The sequence below is a fragment of the Scyliorhinus torazame genome, chromosome 15, assembly GCF_047496885.1.
Source record: "Scyliorhinus torazame isolate Kashiwa2021f chromosome 15, sScyTor2.1, whole genome shotgun sequence".
In the NCBI taxonomy this organism is placed as follows: domain Eukaryota; kingdom Metazoa; phylum Chordata; class Chondrichthyes; order Carcharhiniformes; family Scyliorhinidae; genus Scyliorhinus; species Scyliorhinus torazame.
The window spans coordinates 165,445,151-165,467,454 of record NC_092721.1 but is presented as its reverse complement, the minus strand read 5'-3'; the positions used below and the strand labels follow the sequence as shown (position 1 = coordinate 165,467,454).

The window sequence follows — 22,304 nt, the reverse complement described above, 5'->3', positions numbered from 1 at the left end:
CCATCGAGGCAAGTTGATCACTGTGCTGCAATAACGTCTCCTCCACTTCCTTCAGCGCCTCCCCTTGCTCTCGCACCTCCGCCACTGCGCTCGCCACCTCCGTCCTCACTGGGGAAACCGCCTCCTCCACCAGCACACTCAAAGCCTCCCTCATCTCCTTCCTCACCGTCTCCATGCATTTCGCAATCTGCGCCAACTGCTTTTCAAATTCCGCAGCCATCACCTTGGTTATTACTTCAGCTGTAAGCAGTGCGGCCTTCCCTGGTGCTCCAGCCTCCATTTTTCCTGGTGACCCCGCGGTGACCTTTCCACTCCCCGACAGACCTCCAGCTGGGTTTTTTTCGGCCGTTTTTCTGCTCACCCTCGACATTTCTCTTTGGGTTTTTTTTCCCTCCTGTGTCTTCTCAGTGCCTCCTCCGAGCCTTCTCCCTTCTGCCGCCTCCGCGGACCCTGGGACCGGGCTTAAAGCCCCGAAATTGCCGTTCCCGAGCGGGGGCTCTCCATTGTGCGGCCGCCTCCCGCCCGCCATCACCGGAAGTCTTGTTTATCATTTTCAAACAACACTTCGAGCCGTCATGAATACAATTTGGCCATTCGAGGTTTTGAAGTAATTCACCGAATTGTCATTCACAGATTTCTAATATTGACTAAATTTATGCAGTGTTCGAATGGCTGAAGTGTTCATCAAACATGATTGAGTTTTCATATCTCAGATGCACTTAAAAAAAGCCCTCTTTACAAATTTGTGTTGTGTTAAACATATCTGATTGAAGGAAACTACAATTTTTTCAGTGGCAGTGCAGTACGGGGAAAGCAAAAAGAAATAGGACGGGATTCTCCGTCTCGCCGCACCCCCACCGGCAGCAGGATCATCCATCCCGGCAGCAGGCCAATAGGGTTTCCCATTGTGGGCACCCCCACGCCATCAGCAAATCCGTGAGCATGAGTGCACTGTTGATGAAGTGTAGGATCCTGCCGACAGAGAATCCAGCCCATAGTTTATGGATTCTGAATAATTATACAACTGGTAACACTGTGCTTCATGGAATAAATGAGGCTTTTTTTTTTGCATTCAGCCAAACATGACTTAGTTCAGACTGTCTCCTGACGGAAGTGGTACTTCCCTGTATTGATAAATAATGTGTATCAAGTACTAATGCTGTCATTAACTGCTACTTTGGCAGGCCCCTCTTCCTCATTCACCAAAATCACAATTGAGGGTGAACCATTGAGCGAGCATGAGAAAGAAATCACAAGACTTATACATGCAGGTAAGCGCATCCTCTGAAAATCATCTTTGCAATTGTATTTACTCAACTATCTGCCATATGAAGATACAGGAAACAAAATCAGAATGGTGGTGAAAACTATGATCTATTGGCAGAATGACTTTATACTGCGACCTGGTTATGGTTTCTTGAAGCTTTTGGGAAAGCTTGGCTTATAAAGTAAGCTGGCTCCAAAATGTATGAGTGGGATTTCCCCCCCTCTCCCTCCCCCCACCTGTCTTGTTTTCAGGCGATGAAGCAGCACGCCGTTAGCCACCGACAGGATCATCTTGTCCCGCCAATGTCTATGGCATTCTGCGTGGCTCATCTCTCCAATTACCAGGGAACCCACCGCAAGGAGGGGGGTCGCCTTCCAACGGAAGATCCCGCCAGAGGAAAGGCTAAAGAATTCTGTTAGGTGTATTAGAATCACCACAGTAACTGCTGGCAAGGATTCACATTGGAGCAAATGTCACAACAGCCTGTGATGTTATTCTTGTGTGGTCAACTTGATTTATAAATACATGTTAAGAAAAGAGGAACAAGTATATTCACACCCCTGAAGCTTTTTCTGTTTACACATCAGGTAGAACCAGATTAAGCATACCAGTAGAAAATTCTGAGGATAAAATTGTTTGCCTTTTCTCTTTATGGTTCATGACTTGACTGACTGACTGCACGGTGACACAGCAGTTAGCACTGCTGCCTCACAGCACCGGGCACCTGGGTTCAATGCCGGCCTTGGGTGAATGTGTGGAGGTTGCACGTTCTCCCTGTGTCTGCGTGGATTTCCTCCGGGTGCCCCAGTTTCCTCCTACAGTCCAATGATGTGTAGGTTAGATGGATTGGCCATCCTAAATTGCCCTTTGGTGTTCAGGGATACGGGGTTACTGGAGAAGGAAGTGGCCCTGGGTAGGGTGTTCTTTCACAGGGTCGGTGCAGATTCTATGCACTGAATGGCCTCCTTCTACACTGTAGGGATTCTATGATATTTTTCCTGCACTTTGGTTTCATTCCTAATGAAATATGTTTTTTTAAAGAACCATCCCGGAGAGTTACTCAAGGTTACAGACGAATGCCAGGTATGTTAGATTTGGTTACTTATAGTAAGGTTGTGAAGCATTCTGTTCATTACCACCTGGATGATTTTTGAATGCGAAATTCTCCTACCCGCCCCGCCACATTTCTGCTCCGACCGGCCGGCGGGAGTCTCCGTAACACCGGCCGGTCAATGGGGTTTCCCATTGTGGGGCAGCCCCACGCCGTCGGGAAACCCCCGGGCGCCGGCAAAATGGAGACTCCCGCCGGCGGAGAATGACGCCCCTGGGTCGAGTTTCTCCGACCCGGTCGGAGAATTGTCGGGGGGCGGCGTGAATACTGCCCCGCGGCTCCAACGCTGGCTGCCGAATTCTCCGACACCGTTTTTTTGCCGGGGGCAGGGATCGTGCCGCGCCGGTCGGGGGCCGTTGGCAGTGCCCCCTCCCCGGCGATTCTCCGGGCCCCGATAGGCTGAGCGGCCGCCCGTTTTCGGTCCGTACCAGCGGGACCTGGCTCTGAGGGCTGCCTGCGGAGTCCTCGGGAGGGCGCAGGGGGATCCGGCCCCGGGGGGGCCCCCACGGTGGCCTGGTCCGCAAACGGGGGCCCACCGATCTGCGGCGGGCCTGTGCCGTGGGGGCACTCTTTCCCTTCACGCCGACCTGTGTAAAGCTCCGCCATGGCTGGCGTGTAGAAGAAACCCCCTGCGCATGCGCAGAGATCATGCCAGTGGTTCTGGAAACACGCTGGCGCTCCTGCACATGCACCAACTTGCACCGGCCGGTGGAGGCCCTTCAGTGCCGGTTGCCGCGGCGCCAACCGCTCCAGCATCGGCCTAGCCCCAAAGGTGCGGTGGATTCCGCACCTTCCAGGCGGCCCAATGCCGGAGTGGTTCACGCCACTACTTGGCGCCGGTACGGCCCGCCCCGCGGGATACCGGAGAATCCTGGCACTGGATTCTCCAATTGTAACAGGGATACCAACTTTATGAGTGGAAATTCAAGGCAAGTGAACCAAGGCAGTTTATGCTATTCAGAGAATGCAGGATTACTATAGGTTAGTGGTTCATGGAGTTATTTTCAGCAAATATGCTCACAGTCCAAAGATGTGCAGGCTAGGTGGATTGGCCATGCTAAATTACCCATAACCGTCCAAAGGTTGGGTGGGGTTACCAAAGGGTTGGTGCAGACTCGATGGGCCGACTGGCCTCCTTCCGCACTGTAAGGCTTCATTCAATCCTGGGAGCCCTCACTTCCAAAAGAGAGTGAGCTAGAAATTCATTATGGGCAGCAATGCAATGCGGGCCCAACCTATGACCTGTTGCATACACTTCCCGAATTCATTGAAGTGATGTTGAGAATGTGGAACTCACTACCATGTTGAATGGTTGAGGTGAACAGTATAGATGCATTGAAGAGGAAGCTGGATTAGGGAAAACCGACTAGATGGACAATTGATGGGAGTAAGATAATGTAAATAGATTGGGAGGAGCCACGAGCATAGAAATACTGGCCTATTTCTATGCTGTAAATTTAATTTAATTCAATGTTGTGTACTAGATAGGAAATAGCTAGCTGATAAGTCAAAAGATAAATAGATTGCTTGGTCAACGGACAGAAATCAGGACCGGTCATTCACACCGATGGGATTCTCAATCCTGCCGGCAGCACAACCCTGCCCATGGATTTGCCGGCGGTGTGGGGTGGCTTCGATGGGATATCCCATTGACAGCTGCAGGAGCAGAGAATCCTGCCAACAGTGAACACCGCACCACCTCCCCTTGCCGATGACTGGGAGGCTGGAGAATCCCATCCCAGATATCTTCAGGGAGCCCCCTGAGAATCCTTCATGAAACCGTCAAGGCCCCGAATCCCAGTTTGAAAATCTGTGCCAAATATTATGATCAAATTTCATAAGAAATACGAGCACTTCAACTGCACACAAAATAAGCAATCAAAGATTGTGTTTGAATAATAGCTTGCAATCTGACGGAGCCAGTTCAGTTATGTATTTTAATATCAACAAAACTGACATTTTTACAGCTTAATGTATATTATGAAATGCTTAACTTGAGCAATTTCCAGAAATAGGATTCATTTATTAGCATATTTACAAATGATGATTGAAAGATATCTTTCAATTACTGGAAGCAATCCACATTTTTGAACTTAGTATTAATTCGCAATATGTTCTTATGAAATCCTAACGCGTAAGATAATAAGAACAAAGTAAGTTTATCCAGCTACCTACACTACACTTCTCCCAGGAAAGTATTGTTTTTAGTTACATTCACAGTGGGTCCTTCAGCAAACCTTTTCCGGATCGGCACCAGCTGCATTCAGAACTGCTCAACATTTTCATCGACGGCCTCAAAAAGATGTCGGGAGCCTTATTTGATAATGCAAAGGTTTTAACCTATAGTTCAGGTGGCAGCTCCGGATGTCAGGTGTGATTTAGTGGCCTCATCGCATCCGACTTGATGATGTAATGAGGCCGTTGATGTTTTGCGACGGTCAAAATGCCTTGCGAGATTAAACGAAATCTCGTGAGACGTCGTGATTTGGATCTCGCCCTCACTGGACAAGATCCAGATTAACATATTTAAGTGAGACTTTAGGCTCATTAAATATGTCTACGCAAGATTCTCCTGCCGCCCGGGAACTAACGACCTCATTGGGAAGACCTTACATGGCGCTGTTTAGCACTAGTTTCCACCAACCTGGTGCACCAGGCGTAACGGCACCTAGGAGTGTCTCCCAGGCCATTAGAGGTCTCTGGACGGTCGGGCTCTGGGAAAGGTGATACCCTCGCACTCCCACTGACAGCCAGGCACCTTGGCAGTGCCAACCTGGCACGGTTAGGGTGCCTGAGTGACACTTTCAGGCTGGCAGGGGCATTGCCATGGTGCCAGGCTGGCAGTGCCAAGGTACCAGGTTGCCCGTTCTATGGATTGGGCCCGGGGGTGCCTTGCCCTTAAGAGGTGGGCAAAAGAGGGGCGGGGGGGCTCAAGGATCCCATAAGAGATAAGTTGGGTGCATTGGGGGATGGGTGGAGAGTCCAGAGGCTGTGGGGGGCCTTCGGTTCAGGAAATTATGCAAGTGTGGCCTCGGCAGGGCGTTCATTACTTAGGCCAAAAAAACGCCGAAGTGCCATTAAATAGCAGTGTCACCGGCTAAATGCGCCCAAATGGGACTCTGTTTCTGTCCCACCAGATCGCACCCGTCGTTTTTGTTGCCTTTGTCAATGTGATCAGTGGTGCACTTTGGCAAATAATAAGCAAAGGAACAACCCATCAAACTGGAAGCTTTGCACCTATTTTTCAAAGGCATCTCCATCATATTTCTCAGTCAATAATGAGATTATGTTACCTACTCAAGCATAAAATGGCAGGTTTAAGATTAGATTTTTACCTAAATTGCTCTACCTGCTAGTTTCTAGGCTAAGAACATAAAGATTAACAGAGGAAAAGCTGTACAACTCATCAAGTTCACTCCATCAAGTATTGGTATATGTTCATCTATCATGGATTCCTCCCTCCTCGCAGTCAACCTCGATCAGCTTTAACAGACAAAAGTTCCTTCTCCTATCTCTGCTGGGGCACATACCTAGCAGTCCTGTTTATCTACAATACCTTCAATTGTCCTTTCAATAAATGCACGTGGCTAGCATCAATGCAGTATTTATTTTGACATCCTAGTTTACTTGGATATCTGCTACTGCTCCAGCTGTGTTGGGTCTTGCTAGGTTTCAGAGACAGCCTTCAAGATGAGACAACTTGGAGATGAGAGAGTTTCTTTTAAGGCAGGTTATTGTACACAATGTGAAAGCTATATATTGAAGGAACATATTATCACAATTCATGTAAAATTCTGACACTGGATTAACAAAGATATAGCAGTTAAATTGTTAATAAAAGTTCTCACCCAACTGGATTTTAATGAGCACTTATTAGAATAATTATAATATCAATTAAATTTGGCCAAGCAATCACAAAACGGCCCTATTGCACAGCTGGCATGCATTTAACTGCATTGTGTCCTTAAAGTTTAACCTTTGCGCTGACCTATTTTTATAATTTCTGCATTCAGCTGGAAGAAGGGCGAGACAAACACGGAGGAAATTCCCAATAAGAAGAAAACCGGTTCGAGCTTGAGGACGATCCGAAACCTTTTGCTTTCTGAAAATGCAGGACATCCCATTAAATGCAAATGGTTTAATTTAACATTGTGGCCTGGCCGACAGCAATCACAAACGACAAGGATGTCAGTTTTGCACACGTCGCAAACTCCTGTCAGGTTACGTGGTTGTTGAATAGGAAAAGTCAAAACATATTTTTAACTTTCTATTTCTTTATGTTTCACATTGAATGTTAGTATATTTGAGAATCAAAATTTGACAGATTCTGGAGGCATTCCAGTGGTACTATTGTAAACTTAAGTCGGGGACATTTTTTGGAATGTAAAATGAATAATTTACCAAATAGTCAAATATATTTGTTCCAGTTATTCCCTGGAATAGCAGTTGGTTCTGATACATTAAAATCATGGGCATATCTGGAAATGAAATGAATCAATACGTATCTTCTGGTTTTCTCAGTATTGAGGTTACCGTAAACTCAACAGGAACCTATTCTAGGACATATCACTTAGAATTTTTCCAAAGTCAACAGTTTTAAAAGATTAAAAGTTGCTTTATGTTATATATTTGTTTCAATTTTTAAAGCTGGGCTTAATAAGTTACAGATGGGGATTTGGCTAACGCTTGGAAACTGTGTGGTTAAGAAGAAAACAATATTAAAGTCAGTGCTTGCTCAAGTGAGCCTTTGGGCTATTTCTAACATGCTTAAAAAGCTTTGCAGCCTGCAACAGAAGTTCAAATTTTTCGTACTTTTATAAATTGAGAGGTATTGCCTTTTTTCTGAACACTTTATTGTAACTCAAGTTTTGTATCATCAGAAGATTTTTTTTTCAATGTTCTTGCGTTTCTTTTCACAGTTTAAATCCTACCTTGTTCCATTCTTGGAAAACCAGACCTTACCATGACTGAAAATCTGTGGAAAACATGCTGAACTTGGTGCTTTTTCTTTGTATCCTCCCTGAGAAATAATTATCCATTAAAGCATAATTCCTCACGTCTGTTTTCATTTTAATTTTCCCATGTTTATCCATTTGACTGTAGTAATCGCTCCACTGGGTGGTAATGGCTGTTCCCAAGTTGTTGCTGTTTCTAAGTGATAATGGTTCTGAGTTTAAGGGGGGATATTGAAAAAGTAATGCAAAGGTACGAGCAAATTACTGCGGATGCTGGAAATCGGAGATAAAAAAAGAAAATGCTGGATCACTTTGGAAGGAGGAAGTTGAGAAGGAAGTATTCAATGAACAGTATGTCACTAGGAAGTTCTGAGGACAAAGGGATCTTGGCGTGTTTGTCCATAGATCTCTGAAGGCGGATGGGCAGGTTAAGAGGCTGGTGGAAAAGGCATATCGGACACTTGCCTTTAGATTACAAAAGCAGGGAGGTCATGTTTGAGTTGTATAGAACTTTGGTGAGGCCACAGCTGGGGTACTGTGTGCAGTTCTGGTCACCACATTATAGGAGGAATGTGATTGACGGGCAACCTGATCGAGGTGTGCAAGATTATGAGGGCATGGACAGGGTGGATAAGGAGCAGCTGTTCTCCTTAGTTGAAGGGTCAGTCATGAGGGGACACAGGTTCAAGGTAAGGGGGAGGAGGTTTAGGGGGGATGTGAGGAAAAATATTCTTACCCAGAAGGTGGTGACGGTCTGGAATGCACTGCCTGGGAGAGTGATAGAGGAGAGTTGCCTCACATCCTTTTAAAAAGTACCTGAATGAACACTTAGCACACCATAGCGTTCAAGGCTATGGACCAAGTGCTGGCAGATGGGATTAGGTAGGTAGGCCGGGTGTTTTTCACGTGTCGGTGCAGACGCAATTGGCCGAAGGGCCTCGTCAGCACAGTGTATAAATACTCAACAAATCAGCCGATCTCTGGAGAGAAGCAGAGTAAACAGGCTGGATCTTAGAGCAGGGTGAATTGTTCACACCCTGGAAGAAAAGTCAACTAGCAGCTGATTGATCCAAAATTCTGTTGTCCAGAGTTTAACGCTGTGGTGAAATGTATTCACCAGGAGATGTGGTGCCTGTGTAACCTTTAACCTTTAAGGATTGAGCTGGAGCCCCGGTTAGTCCTGTGCCCAGTGGGTGGCGCTCATTTGTGCAGAAGTCACTGGCAGGCTAGTTCTTTGTGTAATAAAGCCTTCGCTCACTTGTTCATATGGTCTCGCTGTGAATTGATGGTATATCAATTTATTACACAAACAACGGCACTATGGACGCCGCTCTCAAGCCAGAAAAACTCGACTTGACGCCCGTGCCCCAGAGGCCGGGTGACCCCTGGGTCATCGAGGCCAGCAACAGCTCCTGGAAGCTCAAGTGGTGGTTGTCAGGACTGGGGAAAAGAACCGGATGGTGGTGGACTACAGCCAGACCATTAATCGGTTCAGGCAACTGGGTGCGTACCCCCTCCCCCGCATTGCGGAGATGGTCAACCAGATCGCGCAGTACCGGGTTTTCTCGACGGTGGATCTGAAGTCTGCCTACCACCAGGTCCCGATTCGCCCGGAATGTCGCCACTAAACAGCTTTTGAAGCAGCAGGCCGACTCTTCCACTTCCTCGGGGTCCCTTTCGGTGTCACCAATGGGGTCTCGGTCTTCCAGAGAACGATGGACCGAATGGTGAACCAGTGCGGGCTACATACCCGTACTTGGACAATGTCACCATAAGTTGGGGCTGGTTTAGCACAGGGCTAAAGAGCTGACTTTTAAAGCAGGCCAGCAGCACGGTTCAATTCCCGTACCAGCCTCCCCGAACAGGTGCCGTAATGTGGCAACTAGGGGCTTTTCACAGTAACTTCATTTGAAGCCTACTTGTGACAATAAGCGATTTTCATTTTCATTTCATTTCATCTGCGGCCATGATCAGCAGGACCACGACGCCAACCTTAAGAAGTTCCTCCAAACCGCCCAGTCCCCCAACCTCACATATAATAGGGAGAAGTGCATTTTCCGCACAACCTGGCTAGCCATACTCGGCTATGTCGTGGAAAACGGAGTCCTGAGGCCCGACCCTGACCGCATGCGCCCCCTCACGGAACTTCCCCTTCCCCACAGCCTCAAACCGTGCCTGGAGCTTTTCTCACACTACGCCCAGTGGGACCCCAACTATGCGGACAAAGCCCGCCCACTTATTAAGACCACTACATTTCCCCTGATGGCTGAGGCCCGCTCGGCCTTCAGCCACATCAAGGCCGATATCACTAAGGCCGCCATGCACGCGGTGGACGAGTCCATCCCTTTTCAGGTAGAGAGCGATGCGTCAGACGTCGCCCTGGCTGCTACCCTCAACCAGGCGGTCAGGCCCGTAGCCTTCTTTAGAACCCTCAACGCTTCCGAGATTCGACACTCCTCCATCGAGAAGGAGGCGCAAGCCATTGTGGAAGCTGCGCGGCATTGGAGGCACTACCTAGCTGGTAGGAGGTTCACCCTCGTCACCGACCAACGGTCGGTAGCCTTTATGTTTGACAATGCACAGTGGGGCAAGATTAAAAATGATAAGATCATGAGGTGGAGGATCGAACTCTCCACCTACACTTACGATATTAAGTATCGTCCTGGGGAACTCAACGAGCCCTCAGATGCCCTGTCCCGTGGTACTTGCGCCAGTGCGCAGGAGGACTGACTGCGGGCTCTCCACAACGACCTCTGCCACGCAGGGGTGACCAAGCTTGTCCATTTTATTAAGTCCTGCAACCTGCCCTACTCCACCGAGGAGGTCAGAGCCATGACCAGGGATTGCCAAGTCTGCGCAGAGTGCAAACCGCACTTCTAGCGGCCAGACAAGGCCCATCTGGTAAAGGCCTCCCGGCCCTTGAGCGCCTCCATATCGACTTCAAGGGGCCACTCCCGTCCACCAACCACAATCTGTACTTCCTGACCGTCATTTTTTTTATTTTTTTAAAATATATTTTATTCAAGATTTTTGGCCAAACATAACAGTACGTAGTGTTTCTTTTACACAACAGTAAAGCAATATAAATAACAGTGGCCAGTTTTAAACAAATAGATAAATATATAAACAAAAACAAAACTGAATGGCAACTGCCTTGTCCAAAATAAATACTCTCCAAAAATACAATCCAGCAATCCAATATACAATTACCTATACATATTATACATATACAATAACATCTCTGAGAGTCCGTTCGATTCCTCCCCCCACCCTCCCCTTCCCCTCCCCCCTGGGTTGCTGCTGTTGTCTACTTCTTTTCCATTCCCTCTATCTTTCTGTGAGGTAATCGACGAACGGTTGCCACCGCCTGGTGAACCCCTGAGCCGAACCCCTTAACACGAACTTAATCCGTTCTAACTTTATAAACCCTGCCATGTCGTTTATCCAGGTCTCCACACCCGGGGGTTTGGCTTCCTTCCACATTAACAATATCCTGCGCCGGGCTACTAGGGACGCAAAGGCCAAAACATCAGCCTCTCTCGCCTCCTGCACTCCCGGCTCTTCTGCAACCCCAAATATAGCCAACCCCCAGCTTGGTTCGACCCGGACCCCCACCACCTTCGAAAGCACCTTTGCCACCCCCACCCAGAACCCCTGTAGTGCCGGACATGACCAGAACATGTGGGTATGATTCGCTGGGCCTCTCGAGCATCTCGCACACCTATCCTCTACCCCAAAAAATTTACTGACTTCCTGACCGTCATTGACGAGTACTCCCGCTTCCCTTTCGCTGTCCCTTGCCCCGACCTGACCTCGGTCACAGTAATAAAGACCCTGTACAGCATCTTCACACTGTTTGGTTTCCCTGCATACATCCACAGTGACCAGGGCACATCGTTTATGAGCGATGAGCTGCGTCTGTACCTGCTCGGTAAGGGCATTGCCTTGAGCAGGACTGCGAGCCACAACCCGCAGGGCAATGAGCAGGTGGAGAGGAAGAACGCGACGGTATGGAAGGCCGTCCTTCTTGCCCTCTGGTCTAGAAGTCTCCCGGTTCCCCGCTGGCAGGAGGTCCTCCCCGACGCAGACCACTCCATTCGGTCGCTCTGCACAGCCACGAAGGAGACCCCTCACAACCGCTTGTTTGTCGTCCACAGGAAGTCCATCTCCGGGGTCTCGCTGCCATCCTGGCTGACAACTCCGGGGCCTGTCCTCCGGAGGCATGTGAGGAGCCATAAGACCAACCCCCTAGTCGAGAGGACACAGCTGCTGCACGCCAACCCCCACTACGCCTATGTTGCGCACCCAGATGGACGGCAAGATACAGTCTCCCTACGGGACCTGGCGCCCGCTGGTTCCCCTGCCAACGCATCCCAGCATCGCCGACCGCCACCAACCGTGTCTCTTTCGCCCCCCTGGACGATCCGGCCTCCGGATAGACTGGACATTAGATCCACGTGACTCCCGCTGGACTTTGTGTTTTTTTTAAACGGGGTGAATGTGGTGAAATGTATTCACCAGGAGATGTGGTGCCTGTGTAACCTTTAACCTTTAAGGATTGAGCTGGAGCCCCGGTGGGCTCCGCCTATGGCTCCGCCCCCTCCCAGGACGGTATATAGTCCTGCGCCCAGTGGGTGGCGCTCATTTGTACAGAAGTCATTGGCAGGCTAGTTCTTTGTGTAATAAAGCCTTTGTTCACTTGTTCATATGGTCTCGCTGTGAATTGATGGTATATCAAACACATTCCAAATCTCATTCACTCCTGTGCTTGCTGACCTTCCCTGCCTCAGTATCTAACAACACGTCAATTTTAAAAATCCTCATCATTGTTTTAAAATCGCTCGGTGCCCTCACCCCCCTCTCTCTCTCTCTCTATGTAATCTCCCTCCCGGCAAGACTTTGAGATGTTTATATTTTGCCAATTTTCCCCTGATTTTAAACCCTCCACCGTTGCTGATCAAGCCTCGACCCCAAGCTCTGGAATCCGGATTGAGGGGTGGGGTTGGGGGAAAAGTTCCTGGAGAAGGAATTAGGTTCTGTCGGTGACTTAGGAATATGGGGTATCTCTGGTCACAATGGAAATGGGAGATCTAAAATGATAATGCGATTATAAGAGATCTTAACAACAACATTGATGGACTCCTTTGCTTATATACGGGTGGAATATGAGCCCAATGTCTCACTTAAACATCCTAACTGGAACCCACTCAACAAGGACATGTCCCAGATCACGTCGGGTGTAACATGTCAGGTGACTCATGATCGTCCCGCCGACCAGCACAAAGCCCGCTTTGGGCCTTTCCCGGAATTCACCTGCCGGGCGCAGCGCATTCGCTGAATTGTACCCGATCTTCCTGCTGCTCAGTCCCTTCCCTGCCAATACGATATCCCACTGGCACGGTAAGGCTATACCACAACATCAAATTACGAGCACAATCCTAGCTCCCCAGTTACACTGAGCAGACAACCACTGCTCACGGGCTTTCTTGCTCCCCAACTCTCCATCTGCATGCAGCTAAAAACTCCCACTGCTAGCCTGAGCCCCTTGTCTTGGGTAGTTTGCAAGCCTTCCCCCATACCACGATTAGGTTTTTGCGCCAGAATCCTGGTCACCTTAGTAACCTTTTCCACCACACACCATGCAGGCACACTGCCAATCGGTCCCCTGACATGCTTCAACCAGGGACCAGCCTCCAATCCAAAAACACACAGTAAAATTCTAACTGCTTTCCTCCCACTCTGTAGGGGAATAGCAGATTGTTTTCCAGAAGGGAGTCTGAGTAGTAATGGAGAAGTACATGCCAGAAGTTTAATGAGGTGATTTAATTGTCAAAGGGAGATCATGAGAGAATGACTATTTTGTAGTAGGCATAGAACTTATATATTTAAAGGTACACCTCCCCAGCTCTGTACACAGCTGTCCTGTGGTTCACAAAGACTTTTAAGGGTAGCTAAACTCTTGACAGGAGCCATGAGCCATGTGTGAGATAAACTATCCTTTGTTGCCCAACTGCTACATGCATTTATGCTGTACCTTTAACGTAGTGAAATATTCCAAGGCACTCTGCAGGGGTGTTCTCAGCCAATACCTTCCTACTCATAAAAATGTCAGACTGGCAATGGGAACATGAAAATCCATGAGTTGTAGCTTATGGTACCTTTCCTCCTGAGGAAGCTTCTCATACAGGCAGAGCTTGCTTCTCCATCACCTTATTTTGCTCTGGCTGTGGTGAAAGGGATTTAGATTAACGTGTTATTGTAGAGCCCTCCTCAATCGAGGCTTCTGCAGCTTGCTGATGCTTTAGGCTTTAAAATCCCTACAGTGCAGAAGGAGGCCATTCAGCCCATCAGGTCTTCGAAAGAGCACCCTACCTAGACCCACTCCCTGCCCTATCCCCACAACCTCACCTAACCTGCACATCCTTTGACATTAAGGGGCAGTTTAGCATAGCCAATCTACCTAGCCTGCACACCTTCGGATTGTGAGAGAAAACCTGAGCACCCAGAGGAAACTCACGCAGACACTGGGAGAACGCGCAAACTCCACACAGACAGTCGGAATTGAAGGGTCCCTGGTGCTGTGAGGCTGCAGTACACCACTGTGCCACACATCTTCCATTTTGTCCTTCTGCACATCAGTCAGCAGTTCTTTGCAGGTGGCAACATGGATTAACACATAGCAGACGAAAGTGATACATGAAATCCTGGCAGGACTCAAGTGAACCACACCCATATATCGATCCAGGCACCAGTAATGATCTTCAAATCCTTGCAGTCTGCTCAATGACAATCCTGATGTCACCATGAACCTCACTGCAAGAGTGTTCTCAAGGGTTTTTGGATTCCAAACAGCGTCATCATTCAATGCCACAGAAGATAACTTTGGTCATCGACCAAACATTCAAATGGTTGACTTTGATCTGTGAACAGTGGTAGGTTTGTGCATTGACGTAAAACATATGGCAGCATCCTGGCTATCATGCATTCACATGCTTAATGAGGCGCTTCAGATTGAAATTAAATATAATTGAATGGTGCTTTCATTTTGACGGAGAGACGATTGGGTGCTGGTCTTGTATTTTAAACTTAAATAAGGATATTTATGAGGACATGAAAGCAGAGCTAGCTAAAGTGACCTGGCAATATAGGTTAAGAGTTGGGCCAATAGAGATGTTGTGGAAGACATATAAAGGGATATTTCCAAATACACAAAATAGATACGTTCCAACCGAAATAAAAATTCCAAGGGGAGGACCCACCACCTGTGATTAACTAAAATGTTACAGGTTGTATCAAACTTAAAGGTAAAGCAGATAATTGCGCAAAGATGTGTGGTAGGTCAGAAGATTTGACAGTGTATAAAAAGCTGACTAAAAGATTAATGAGGGAAAATTAGAGTGCAAAAGATTAATGAGGGAAAAGCTAGCTAAAAATATAAAAACAGACTAAGAGTTTCTACAGGTATTTGAAAAAGAATAGAGTTAAGAAAGTGAACATAAGAAGTGATCTGAATATTTTGGGGAATATTCTCCACCTCCCCAGCCGCATATTTCTCGGTGATGCACCGTCGCTGGCAGGGAAACCCACAGGCAGGGGTGCGCTGCCAGCGGAATGGAGAATCCCACTGGCGGAGAATTCACCCCATTATGTTCAAGCACTGCCAATATATCTAATATTCCCAATGTTCTAGTAATCTAGGCTGGAATTCTACCGGCCGTTGGGATTCTCTGTTCCCGCAGGCAGTGCGGGTTTCCCGGTGACGTGAGGTGGCTTCAATAGGAAATCCCATTGACGAGTGGCGGGAATAGAGAATCCCGCCGCCAGCAAACGCCGCTCTGCCAAGAAACACACGGCTGGGGGACGCGAGAATCCAGCCCCTAATATCTCCTTGAGAAATTAATTGAATGATAATGTCACTTGCAAATATGTTTCTTTAATCTTTTTTCAGTGAAGCTAAGAAAACGCTTGACAAGATGAGAAATAATGGTTATGTTTTCACTGCACTTAAATAAACAAAGCAACGCAACATTTAAGTGCGGATTCACGTCATTGTCTCAGTGCAATATGACGTTGCAAAATAATAAAGCAAGTAATAACACATTACATTCCCCACATCAGTACATTATTGTCTAAACTGACTTAAACAACTAAACTCTAGCATTCTGCTTAAAACCAGATCAAAGCTTCTGTGTTCCAGAGAGTTCTTAATAAAAATAGCATTGCTTTCTGTGCTTTATGGCTGAAGGTTCAAATAAATCTTTACAGAAACATTACTACTGCCAAAGCTAATAGAAGGCTTAATACAAAAGCCCCAAATCATCAGCAAAGATAAAACAATTATTTGCAGCAAGGTTTGATCAGATATATTATTCAGAAAGTCTTTAATGGTATTTCCACCTGTCTAACACCACCTATCAAAAGGAACACTTTTTACCAAGCACTGATTTTAACAAAATAGAAACAAAAAGTTTCCCGATGAACCTCGTTATATAAGAAGCCTCCTCAGTGATACCTCGTGGTATTACAGGCCAGATTGAATTTGCCTCCACCATGCTTCCAGAAAGTGCATTCCAAACCCGAACCACTCGTCCTGTGAAAAAGTTTTTTCTCAAATCACATTTGCTTCTTTTGTAAATCACTCTTTAGTCTGTGCCCTCTCGTTCTTGATCCACTTAGGAGTGGGAACAGTTTCTTCCTATCTACTCTGTCCAGCCCACTCATGATTTTGAACCTCTCTATCACATCTCCTCTTCACCGTCTTCTCTCCAAGCAGAACAGTCCCAACCTCTCCAATCGATCCTCATAGCTGAGGTTTCTCATCACTGGAATCATTCCAGCGGGAGTGTGAATTACTGAACGATGGAATGATCTCCAAAAACAAAAAGAGACCAAAACCAAAACATGCAAAGATAAAGGAAACAAAATGGGGGCAGAGAACACAGTCCAAAATTGTTGAACGCAATCTTGAGTCTGGTCTGCAAAGTGCCTAATCGAAAGATGCGGTGCTATTTTGTGAGTTTCTTTAGAACACTACAGGAGGCCGAGGACAGAGAGGTCAGCATGATAGCAATGCGAAACAACTAAAAGTCCGTAAGCTCAAGGGTCATACCTCTGGAGTCAACTAGGGCCTGAAGATTTCTGATGGTGCGGTCTCACTTCCTGCCGTCTGAAGAGACAATGAAGAACATATCCCAGCCTCTTGCGAATGCCCACAGCCATTTCACGCTCAAATGAACATTAAGTCGCTGCAGGAGAGACTTATTCCTCATATTCGGGAGGTGGTCCCATATTAGAGAGCTGCCAGCCAATTTGGTTGGCTAGCAGCTGTCTAGTCTCACAGTGGGCAGAAGAGGAAATGTCGGAGGACACCTGGGACTAAGCCCAGGCACCAGATGCCCAGGTAAGTTCAAGGGGTCCCAAGGTGGGGTAGGGCTTAAGAGCATGACAGGGTTGACCAGGATCTCGGGGACAGGTTGGGTGGGAGATAGGTCCCGCTGTCACTGGAACTTAATAAGACGTTGGGGGCTTCTGATGAACGTTTCAACCTCTTCCCACTTGGGATCTAACTCCCCCACTGGTCGGAGATGTGAAAATCTGTCGGCGGTGTTCTGCAAAGTGGTCACAAAATCTGTATTTGGTTTCCCCAATGTAAAGCAGACCACATTGTAAATGTCAGATGCAGTAACTAAGTTGAAAGAGGTACAAGTAAATCATTGCTTCACCTAAATGGAGGATTCTGAGCCTTCGACAGAGCAGAGAGAGGAAGTGAAATAGTCAGTATTGTATCTCCTGATCTTGAATAGAACGGTGCAATTAGCAGGGGAGAAGGTGTTGGGGGATGACCGAGGAGCTGGCCAGGGTGTTGCGGAAGGCAGGCCCCCTTCAGAAGGTGATGGGAGGAGGAGCTGTGTTTAGTGCTGGAGATGCCGGAAATGGTGGAGGATGAATAAGGAGGTTGGCGGGGTGGAAGGTGAGAACAAGGGAAACTCTGTCGGAGTTCTGGGAGGGAGGGGGAGGGGTGAGAGCTGAAATGTGGGAACTGGGACAGACATGGTTGAGGGTCCTGTCAACTCAGTCGGTGGGAATCTTCAGTTGGGTATAGGGGAGGAAATATCAGAAGTGTCATCAGAACAGATGTGACAGAAATAGAGACTGAGAAACAGGGAGCAGAGAATGAGGAAGTGTAGTCGAGGTAGATGAAGCAGCCAGTGGCCTATAGTTAATATTAGTTGGTAGGCTATCAGCAGAAATAGAGACAGAGAAGTGGAGGGTGGGAGGGGAAGAATCAGAGATGGACCATGTAAAGTCAAGTGCAGGCTGCAAATTGGACACTAAGTTGATGAGATTTTCCAGTTCAGGGTAAGAGCAGGAAAAGGCATCAACTTTTGATGACTAATCAATATGCCGGAAAAAGAGGTGAGGGAGGGGACAGGAGTATAACTGGAACTAGGAATGTTCCACATATCTTACAAAAAGCCAAGTATAACTAGGAGCCATGCGGGTACCTATAGAAACAACTATTATTTGGAGGAAGTCAGATGAGTTGAAGGAGAGATAAACTCAGCAGGTCTGGCATAATCTGTGGAGAGAAACAGAGTTAACGTTTCAAGTCTGTACAACTCTTCTACAGAAAGGAGAAGTTGTTCAAGTTCGGGCAGGCGGGGGACGACTGTGATGGATGGAGACGGACTGTGCTAATGTTTGAGAAAGCAGCGAGCACCCCGGTGGGGGATGGCGATGGAGAGGGATTGCACATCCGTGGTGAAGAGCAATTGGTTCGGGACAGGTAATTGGAAACTGCAAAATTGATGGAGGGCATTTTAAAAATTCATTTACAGAATGTTGGCATCGCTGTCTCGGATTTATTGCCCATCCCTAATTACCCCTGAGAGGGTGGTGGTGGTGAGCTGTCTTGTTGAACCGCTGGAGTCCCAGCGGTGTAGGTACATCCATAGTGCAGTTCGCGAGGGTGTTCTAGAATTTTGACCCAGCGACAGTGCAGGAACGACGATATATTTCCAAGTTAGGATAGTGAGTGACTTGGAGAGGAATCCCTAGGTGATGATGTTCCCAGGTATCTGCTGCCCTTGTCCTTCTAGATGGTAGCATTCATGGGTTTACAAGGTGCTGCCTAAGGAGCCTTCAAGAGTTCCTGCAGTGCATTGTGTAGATGACACACACCTTTGATACTGTTCGTCGGTGGTGGAGAGATTGAATGTTTATGAAAGGGGTACCAATCAAGAGGGCTGCTTAGTCCTGGATGGTGTAGAGTTTCTTGAGTCTTACTGGAGCTGCACTCATCCAAGCGAGTAGAGAGTATTCTATCACACTCCTAACTTGTGCCTTGTAGGTGGTGGACTGGCTTTGGAGAGTCAGGAGGTGAGTTACTTGCTGCAGGATTCCTAGTCTCAGACCTGCCCTGGGAGTCACAGTATTTATATGGCTGGTCCAGTTCAGTTTCTGATCAATAGTAACTCTCCGGATGTCAATAGTGGGGGAGTCAGCGATGGAAATTTCCTTGAATATCAAGGGGCGATAGATCCTCTCATTGGAGACGGTCATTGCCTGGCACTTGTGTAGCTAAGAAGAAACTGGACACTGAGGGGAAAAACGGGTTGAGAAAGAAAGAAAACATTTCATTGGGCGGTGTTTATATATTTGGGAAGCAGGTAGGAGCAGGTTGTACGGGGTTGGGGTCTATGAGAATGGAGACTGAAGGGACGATCTCCAGAGGAGAGGTCAGCGACAGTCGTGGAGACTGATGCTCTGTGGTAGGGTCGTGGTCCTGGGGCTGGGGTGGGGGGTGCCGGTGGGGCGGGGGGTGGGGGCTGCGGTCGGAGGAAGAGTTGGAAAAGCTGATGTTGAACTGCTGCAAGTTAGAGGTCATATGCCAGACAAAACAGCAGTGTCCTTAAAATGGAATGACAATGTTAGAGTTGGACCTGAGAGAATGGAATCCAACACATTCAGAGTTAGACGGGTTAGAGAGACTGAAGGTGGCAGAGAAATTGAGACGGAAGCTCTGAATGAAAAAAATCAAAAGAAAATAAGTGGCCGAGAGGAGGGGTTCAGCAGGTGGAGGGAGAATACCGGAGACTGCTGACTCTTTTATTACGCTCCTGTATTATCTTTTATTATACTTCTCTGTGTGTTTTGATAAACTACGGAGTGTAATATGTGTTACTCAAACCTTGGTTACTGATGAGGTTTTCTGAATCTCGATAAAGAACACTCAAACTCGTCCAGTAGTAACAAAAGGTTTATTGAGTAACTTTAACAATAATTGCGTGAGTTCTTTACTTTAACATTGATACTAGTGATAAGGTTAACAAGATCTAACTACAGTAACTATGCTTGACTACACTAACCATCTGAGCTAATCTGATACTCCTGCCCTGGTCACAGTACATCCAAAAGAGAGAGAGAGAGGCACAATGTGGTTGCTTTTATACCCCTTTTGGTCCGGCCCTCTAGTGATCATCTGGTGCTACTGATTACACATTAACCCCTTATGTACATACACATAGAGAGATCACTACACTAACATAATCTGCTGTGCTCGGGGTAGACTCTTGAACCAAAGAATTGCGCACAGTGGCAAAGGCAACGCAAGGCATTGTGCTGAGCTCCCAATCCCATTGAGGTTGCTGGGTAAGGGAAGCTGCTGAGACATTCCGCAGGACAGATCGCAGGGAGAGGAAGGTCAGAAGGCAGCATGCGTACACGGCAAAGGGTGAGATTAGAGGAAGGGATGGAATCGGGGGAAGAAAGATGAATTATTTTGAAGAGGGCCACAGGCAGGAGAGGAGGGAAATCCAAACTCAGTTTATATCTTATTTGCATGTGGCAGGTGGAATTGTGACCATTCCTAGGAGCTGCCTATAGTCCAGGCAGAACAAAACAAGTAATGGTGTTTTTAGTGGGCATTTCACAGTAGCACAGTGGTTAGCACCGTTGCTTCGCAGCGCCAGGGTCCCAGGTTCGATTCCCGGCTTGGGTCACTATCTGTGCGGAGTCTGCACGTTCCCCTTGTGTCTGCGTGGGTTTCCTCCGGGTGCCCCGGTTTCCTCCCACAAGTTCCAAAAGACGTGCTGTTAGGTCATTTGGACATGCTGAATTCTCCCTCTGTGTACCTGAACAGGCGCTGGAATTTGATGACTCGGGGATTTTCACAGTAATTTCATAAGCCTATTTGTGACAATAAATATTATTATTATTATAAACAGCCTTTAACATTTCTGTACTCTTCTTCTGGAACCTGATTTAGTTCAATGTCATGTGAGACACAAGTTGGGTTGGGTGCCAATTCCCTGACATGTAAAAATGTCAGCACGTATTTGTTTGTTGATTGGTTCACTTTCTGTACTGACTCCCTCATCTTCCCTCTTTGTGCTGGGGCTTTAATCAGATGCCTTTTCTTGTACATATTTCAGATCACTGGGAAAATATTCCTCCTCCACACTCATACACAACAAATGAAAGTCTCCCACAAAGACAGTCAGCTAAAGTTAATTAAGTTCGTGACTTCGTCTTTTTTATTCTTGAGTCTTGAGGAGAGATGATACCAGGATTGGCAATCAGAGTAGCTATTAACTGGCTGATGTGAAATGGAAAATGATATCATTATCTCTCAGCAATCTAGTGGACAAAGTTCGTAGACACAAGTTTCCACCAGTCTCAGAGTTTGGGCAGTGCTGGGGCAATCGGAACAGAACAATGTGGTTGGAAATGCACTGCGATTTGAGTCCCAGAGCATCTTCCAGTGGATGAGACGAGCAACATTTGGAATGCCTGCCTTTTCTGGGCGGCAAGCTCTTCTTCAATGTGTATTTAGCGATGTGCCCAGATTGCAGATACATATTCTGTTTTTTTGGAATGCATCTAGGATTACAGAGAAAATTAAATGGAAATAGTGTTTCATGTTTAGACAGGACAGCTAGAAGTCATGACCTGCCTTCTTAATTCCCGACCTAGATTCGGGGGAATGAAAGAAAACAACCCATCATAACCAAAGAAGTGGTTGTGGATTTCACATTAAACGGAGCAGATTAAAGCAGCAGGCATTGGGCTGAAACATTCAAACGTGTCCACTGCAACTATTTGGGAGGAAGAATATAGAGAAAGGGTGTGCTGCATCAAAATTCATCCAGCTATGACAATCAGCTCGAGGCACTTTTCACATGCAGAAAAAAATCACAATGATAGTCCGCTGCCTCAGAGTGGATTGATGTATGAGATAAATGGACACTAATGTAGTAAATAATTTGAAGTATCTAAATATTTAGATGTGCTGTTAACGCACATAGATTTTGGTAGAATGAGGATTCCTTGCTTCCCATCATTCACACCCCTATCAGATCGGAGCAAATTCAGATCGTGGAGCTCTGTGGGTTAGGATTTAGGCAGGAGTTCTGGCCATCATTTCCAGTGTCCCCGTTGGGCAGAAGGAGGCCATTCGGCCCATCAAGTCTGTAGCGGCCCTCGGAAAGCGAACCCTACCCAAGCCCACACCATCCCCATAACCCAGTAACCCCACCTAAACTTTTTGGATGCTAAGGGCAATTTAGCATGGCCAATCCACCTAACCTGCACATCTTTGGACTGTGGGAGGAAACCGGAGCACCCAGATGAAACCCACGCAAACACGGGAAGGATGTGCAGACTCCACACAGACAGTGACCCAAGCCGGGAATCAAACCTGGGTGCCTGGAGCTGTGAAGCAACTGTGTTAACCACTGTGCTACCATACTGTTGTAGCGATGTTTCAAATGTCCAGGTGGGGGGGTATGTAGTTTGTATTTTTGAGAGCTATTTCCAACAAATGTCCATGATAGATCTCATGGAATCATGGAACTCCCAAGTGCAGAGCCAATTTGGCCCATCGAGTCTGCACCGACCCTCAGAAAGAGCACCCTACCCAAGACCACGCCCCCATCCACCCGCCCCATCCCCGTAACCTAACCTGCACACC

The 22,304-nt window shown here is 47.2% G+C and overlaps 1 protein-coding gene across 4 annotated transcripts in view; it reads left to right on the top strand.

The window, feature by feature from the left end:
• Positions 1–7,434, top strand: part of postnb (periostin, osteoblast specific factor b) — a 104,615-nt gene extending 97,181 nt beyond the window's left edge. For all 4 annotated transcript variants that reach the window (XM_072477058.1, XM_072477055.1, XM_072477057.1 and 1 more), the window contains 3 exons: positions 1,185–1,271; positions 2,309–2,350; positions 6,392–7,434. In XM_072477058.1, coding sequence (XP_072333159.1) covers positions 1,185–1,271; positions 2,309–2,350; positions 6,392–6,456 — 194 coding nt within the window. In that variant the 3' untranslated portion in view covers positions 6,457–7,434. The remainder of the gene's footprint in view (positions 1–1,184; positions 1,272–2,308; positions 2,351–6,391) is intronic.
• Positions 7,435–22,304: the final 14,870 nt, after the last annotated feature.